This window comes from Ursus americanus, chromosome 3 (genome assembly GCF_024610735.1).
Source record: "Ursus americanus isolate L20-20 chromosome 3, mUrsAme1.1.p, whole genome shotgun sequence".
Taxonomy (NCBI): Eukaryota; Metazoa; Chordata; class Mammalia; order Carnivora; family Ursidae; genus Ursus; species Ursus americanus.
The window spans coordinates 69,334,118-69,340,826 of record NC_142129.1 but is presented as its reverse complement, the minus strand read 5'-3'; the positions used below and the strand labels follow the sequence as shown (position 1 = coordinate 69,340,826).

The window sequence follows — 6,709 nt, the reverse complement described above, 5'->3', positions numbered from 1 at the left end:
CTTAAAGTGATCATATTTTATACACTGTTCTGTAAATTGCTTTCTTTCCTTTATCTTTTCATATCAGCACATGGAAGAGCCTCAAATAGTTTCCTGGGTCACTCAGAATGAAATCCAAAGGCCTTACTTTGGCCAACATATCTTGATACAAAAACTTGACAAAGATATTACAAGAAAATAAAATTATAAGCCCATCTTACTCATGAACGCAGATGCAAAAATCTGAAAAATATTAGTAAACCAAATCCAGCAATATGTGAAAAGGTGTATCGTGATCAAGTTGGATTCATTCCAGGAGTTGTAATGTTAATTTAAAATTCAGAACTCTATCCATGTAATCCACAGATTAACAGATAAAGAAGAAAAACTATTATGATCATCTCATAGAGAAAACCGATAAAAGTGTACACATTTGTGATGCAAATAGAAATAGAAGGGAACTTTCTTAACCTGACAAAGGGATCTATAAAATCTCTGGTGTTGGAAGTCGGTATAGTGGTTATCTCTGGATAAGAGGCAATTGGCGGCTTTTGTGGTAGTAATGTTCTATTTCTTGATTTGGTGGTTGGAGACTCTTTGTGATGAAAGGGGTAAAAATGTAGCTCTTCCTGATGATCTCAGAAGGGTGGAGGGTGTGACCAGAAGCTACAGGAGCTGACAAAAACAGGAGGTGGAGATGTGGGCTGAGGAGGAATGGAGGGAACAGGGTGTTGGGTGTTCATACATGTGGATGTTGACCCCACCCAGGACAGTGTCCTATGATGGAAAGGAAGCTGGTGAGCAAGGGGTCAAGGTTCTCAGTGAATGAGAGGGAGTAATTTCTGGATGAAGTGCAAAGAGAAGTATACACTAGGCGATGCAGACATGCATTAGGGGGCATGAAATTTACCACCTAGGTGCCCTTCACAGAGCGCACAGTTAATAAAATAGGGATAGTAACTCCTTTCAGGCTTGTCATAAGCACTAAATGAGATTTTGTGACATCGTCGGCTTTCAGTACAAGTTTTCTTCTTTCTCTCCCTGGGCCATGCCATCAGCATATTCATTGAGATGTCTCCAAGTGTATCAAGTCTAGAAAACCCAGGATCCTGAAAACAGGTATGCAACCACTACACTATGAAGTGAGGCTGAAAAGCAGAGACCCCTTTCCCTGGTGAGGCCTGTTCGGACTAGCGACATTAGTAAGAGGGGAGCTGGCTTGTCATAATGCTCTTGTCTAGGCCAAACCAGTTATTTGTGTTTCCACTCTCATGTTCTCACTGGCGAGCTAATCAGAGGCTACAGGACCTGTGATAACATCCAACATCTGAGGAACATGTACTTGACATCGTAGACTTTAAATGTGTTTCAACTCCTAATGCATCAATGTCCATGGATACAACCCATATAAACAAAAGTTTTTGGGGGTCTAAATTATAATTTTCAAGACTGTAAAGGCGTCCTCCGCAGGAGTGTCAGATTTAGCTAATAAAAATACAGCACACCCAGTTAAATCTGCATTTCAGATAAACAGCGAATGCTGCATGGGATACACGCATATCAAAATATTATTCGTTGCTTGTCTGAAATTCAAATTTAATTTGGCGCTCTGCATTTTACCTGCCAATCCCAGGCTTAAAGCCAAAAAATTTGCAAACATCTTCCACCAGAAGGAGATCGAGGTCGGACCTACAGCTCACTTCCAATAGCCTCGGGTGGAGCACTTCCGGTTAGGGGAGCGGGGCGGGGGGGGGGGGAGGCCAGCGCGGCGCAGGCCCCACCCATTGCCGGAAACCTCCCAGGCCAGGCCCCGCCCCCGGGCCCGCCTCCCGGCGCTGCGGGGCAGCCAGGGCTGGTGGCGGTCGCAGAGAGGGTGGAATAGCCTTCCTGCCTCCAGGGGGCAGCGGCCGCCCTCGGGTCCCTGCGTGGACAGCTCGGCGCCCGCGCCGCTCTTCCTGTCGCTGGGAGTGGCGGGCCGACCAGCGGGCGGCCCGGGCCGGCGGTCGCCATTCCCGTGTCGCTGCGCCCGCGGGGGCCGCCTGAGCCCGCCACGATGCCACTGGGCCTGAAGCCCACCTGCAGCGTCTGCAAGACCACGTCGTCCTCCATGTGGAAGAAGGGCCCGCAGGGGGAGATCCTCTGCCACCACTGCACGGGCCGGGGCGGCGCGGGCGGCGGGGGCTCCGGCTCGGGAGCGGCTGGCGGGACGGGGGGCAGCGGCGGCGGTGGCGGCTTCGGCGCGGCGACCTTCGCCAGCACCTCGGCCGCCCCTCCGCAGAGCAACGGGGGCGGGGGCGGCAAGCAGGTGAGCTCCTCAGGCCCCTCCCGCCGGCGGAGGCCGACCGGGCTTGGGGTGGGTGGGCGGGGGCCGGCCGGGCGGGAGTGGGCGCGCGCGTGGGCCTTCCCGGACCGCGGTGACCCTGCTAGAGAGGGCCGCCCGCTCCCACCCCACAATGAGATCTTCACTGATTTGGCCCCTTCTAAGCACCTTTGGTTATTGTGAGTAATTGAAAAGTGTAAAGAAGCAAGAAAATTTAAAACCCTTCAGAAATACCCCTCATTGTAATACCATTTGCGGTGGTAACCAGACATCTCAATACACACGTAAACGGGGTCATGCTACAGGACCTACTTTGCCTGTTAAAGGTTATTTTATTATGTCATGTTATTAAGATTATCATGTCATTGTTTTAAATGGCAGCATAAGTATTCAATTATAGGAAGTGCCAGACCCAACCCGCTGGCTGGGTTGGAGAGTTGAGTAGTTAAGGGATGTTCTCCACTATAAACAGTACAAACGAATAGTTCATGCCTTGCCGTAGACTTACTCCTACTCCTCCCCATGCCCGGTTGTAAGTAGTTCACACTTTTTGGAGCCTCTGGAGATGCTTGTCTAGGGGCCTCCTGTTTTAATTAGCCCAGTTCCTATGATTACCCAGCATAAAAAGAAAAGCCACATTCTTACTTAGCTTTTAAAAGTCGGCATAAAGTGCATTCTCTGAAGTTCTTGTAAGATGGTTGTATAGGGACAGCAGTCTTTCTACAATTTTATTTATCTTTTTTGTTCTTTAAATGTTTATAGAGTAAGCAGGAAATTCACAGGAGGTCTGCTCGGCTCAGAAACACTAAATACAAATCTGCTCCAGCTGCTGAGAAGAAAGTTTCCACTAAAGGGAAAGGGAGAAGACATATTTTTAAGTTAAAAAATGTAAGCTGATTGTGGACAGTGTCTTTCACGGTAATGGCATTGTGTGTGTGGTGTGCCTTGTCACTGCCTTCGTCTCTCATCTGAATTTTGCTCTTCCTAGCCTTTCTGCAATGTTCTGGGGAGTGGTCCACACTTCTTAAAAGGAAGTGAGAGCTCTGTGGCAGGAGACTTACTGCTTATAATTAACAATATCCTCTTTTTTTAGCTTTTAATTTTTTCCACTGGGGAATAAAAAATATGAGTCTAAAGGAAACGTAAACCTTGAATGCATTTTATTGGGTCCTCCTTGCAATGAGGAGATGGGATTATGGTTCTTGATATAGCCAGATATATTAGGGAAAAAATTTTTTTTCTTATTCTTTAAAGATTTAAGTAAATAACACTGGAACTCATTCGTTTCCATATTTGTATGTTATTACAGCCCCAGAAAATATATCTTACTGACTTATGATCAATTCGATGAATGTGAATCAAGAATTTTGCTAAGCCTTTCTTCTGCTGTAAGAAACTAGATGGTTGAAAGACTTGTGCTGGGGGTAGTTGAAAGCACCTTTTGTTTCAGTAATTTCTCAATATTTTTGTAAACACTAGGGGAAAATGGTCATACCCGGTGGACAGTGGGTTGTAGACTACTTTTTTAAACCTCAGTATGGTGTTCTTTTCTTTCAGAACAGGAATGCTTCCCTTACCAGTGAAGGCATTTCTGAAGTCGGGCGTATTCATTTGTGAAACACACAGGGGCCCTGTAGTAAATTCTTGTGCCGATTGCAGATTCTTATTCAGAATAGTTGACTAATTGATTTAAGACGTTTATAATTTAGTTTTCTTAAAATGAGGCATCTGTTGCCAAAGCATGTTAAGTAAATGTGCGTGTGATTATAGTTGTATCACGGACACACACGCTTTCCTCTTCTGTGTGATAGAATAAGCTCTGTAATTATTTCAGTACCTGTTTTGCTAGCAGCCCGTCTCTTCAAAGATGGTACCCAGATACATTTGGGGAGGCCTGGTTTTTGCGTTGTGGCATATAAGCGGGTACTACAGCTTAAGGAGGGATTGCAGTAATGGCTGGGTGCTGGCAAATGATTAAGATCTCTCAAGGAAGTTTCATATAACCTTAGTTCAGCCTCGCCAGAGAATTACTTCTGATGACAAGTATCCCAGCCAGTTCCATCGTTAAGATGGAAAACGTCTTCAAGGAGACACTTTTTCACCTTGTGTTCGTCTACACTTTTTTTATGACTTCCACTTCTGTCATGCCCAGGCCTTCAGAGCCAGGATATTGTTTATAACCAGAATGTTAATATTGTTAACAGTATCCTCTTTTTGAGAGGATAAAGCTTTGAGAGCGCTTGAGGTAGATCTCAGCAAAGTCAGAAACTTGTGCTTTAGTTCTCAGCAATTTTTAAGCTGATGGTAGCAGAAATAGCCACAGAAATACTCAGACTGTGCTTTGCCACAACATTCAGCATATCGTCTTCTTATTGCACTTCTGGTCAACCAGCAACAGCTTTAGTATTTCTTAAGTTACAGAACTGTCGTAGATGACTGGAAAAATGCCTGTATACGCTATACACACACACACACACACACACACGGAATGTGCTAATATGTTTACTTTGGGGTCTTCTTTCCCTAGCCCATCAAAGCTCCTGAGTCGGTTTCCACTATAATCACTGCGGAATCAATCTTCTACAAGGTAAGCATCTGTAGGGTTACTGAGGGACAATTTGGGCCTGTTGCATGATATGCCGCCAAATGTTGGGTTAGTCCAGAGGTCTCTGCTCCTCCGTATAATGTGTGATTGGTTTTTGTTCTTTCCTAAGCTATTTTTCCCCTTAGGTGGGTGGTATAAAACATTTCATCCAGAGCTGGAGGAGTACTTACTGAAACATGGTATTTTTAAGTATTAAAATATCTTAAAATGCTAATGTATAGTGTAGAGTCATGAAAGCGTGAGCCACCCTCGTCACTGTGACAGTGACTGTGTGAGAAGCCCAGGGTGGGGACTTGGACAAGTAGAGGGTGTATAGACCTGATGGCTAGTGGGTGGAGGAGGCACAGGGATTCTAAAATGCCTTTAAGCAGAAGTGAGAGGAATAGGGGCAGTAGTGGGGGTGAACATCTACTAGAAGTAGATGGTGAGAGAAAGTCCAAAATGTTTTGATAAAAGTGTGAGGGAGTCAGGTTTCCTAGGGCCAAAGGCCACAGACAACCTGGTCCTTCAGTGGGAGATGTGACATACCATTATTTTTGAGCCAGAAGCCTTAGAAAAGCACTTGCTACATAGAAAAGACTTCCAAAGCCTGGCGGGCCTGGCACAGGCAGCAGCGATTACATACTTTTGATGTTTTGGGGTCTGAACTATCTTTTGGGGGCAGTGGCATGAATTGTACTTCATACCTGACCCAAGTGGACCAAACACTGAGAAACTCAAGTATGATACTCTGTGTGTTTTAAAACAGCCTCTACACAGGCAAACATCGCTCCTATATTTCCAGCATTTCATGCATTGTTAATAATAAACAAAATAGCTGAAGTTTAGTATGTGCTTGCTGTGGGTCAGGCCCTGAGGTGAGCACTTCACAGGCTTTACTTCAGTCCACTCCGTGAAGTGCTACTGTTATCCCCATTTTATGGATGAGACAGTCAAGCACAGAGAACTTCCTGAACTTGTCAAGGATTCTATAACCAACAAGGCAGGGAGTGAGGCAGTCTGATGGCAGAGCTCAGCTCCTGGCCCCACTGTCAAGTGGCTGTGTGACTGGGCCGAGACCAACCTCTCTGGTGTTTCTTCATCTATAAAATAGGGATTGTAAATAGCAGCCACCTCAGTGGGTCAAGCGAGGTCAGTCTGTTAAGCATTTAGCAGAGTAAGCACTCAATGAATAGTAGAAATTGGCATCATCGTGTTTTCAAATTTGTGTCTCACTCTCACAGCGGAACACTTGGCTGGCTCAGTCAGTAGAGCGTGCAGCTCTTGGCGTTGGGGTTGTGAGTTCAGGCCCCACGTTGGGCGTAGAGATTACTTAAATAAATAAACAAACTTCTAAAAAAAAAAACAGCAGCTGGTTTGGCTAAGGATTTAGTGTACTAATGATTTCCAGGCATGTCTCAACCAAAGGCGAAATGCGAGTGGGACCTGTTATTATTTTTTTTAAGATTGTATTTATTTATTTGAGAGAGCGAGTGCGCGTGTGCATGCATGCACGTGCACCCTGAGCAGGGAGCCCGATAAAGGGCTCTATTGCAAGACTCCGAGATCACTACCTGAGCCAAAGTCAGACGCTTAACTGCTTAACAGACTGAGCCACCCAGGCACCCCACAAGGGCCGTACTTTTTATTGCTGTCTGCCACCCCAGTTTGTTCGACAATAAGGACAAAGTACAACAAAATACTCAGGTACTGCTGCCGATACCCAGGATCGCAGAGGCTGCCGCCACACGCAGCACCGGGCAGGAGGGCTTACAAGGTCCTTGCCATCTGCTGAACTAGAGCCCAGATGACGCATGCGAGAGGTT

At 45.9% G+C, this 6,709-nt stretch overlaps 1 protein-coding gene across 15 annotated transcripts in view; it reads left to right on the top strand.

Annotated features, from left to right (window-relative positions):
* Positions 1-1,830: 1,830 nt before the first annotated feature.
* Positions 1,831-6,709, top strand: part of GATAD1 (GATA zinc finger domain containing 1) — a 55,825-nt gene continuing 50,946 nt past the window's right edge. For 7 of the 15 annotated variants that reach the window (XR_015724023.1, XR_015724022.1, XR_015724021.1 and 4 more), the window contains exons 1-3: positions 1,832-2,284; positions 3,062-3,187; positions 4,827-4,886. Coding sequence is in view for 8 of the 15 variants with exons in the window: in XM_045793262.2 (XP_045649218.2) it covers positions 2,033-2,284; positions 3,062-3,187; positions 4,827-4,886 (438 nt within the window). In the remaining 7 variants the exon portion in view is untranslated. Of the gene's footprint in view, positions 2,285-3,061; positions 3,188-3,287; positions 3,340-3,843; positions 3,936-4,826; positions 4,887-6,709 lie in introns of all 15 variants that reach the window. The other 8 variants (XR_015724020.1, XM_045793265.2, XM_087861080.1 and 5 more) reach the window with 6 other exon arrangements.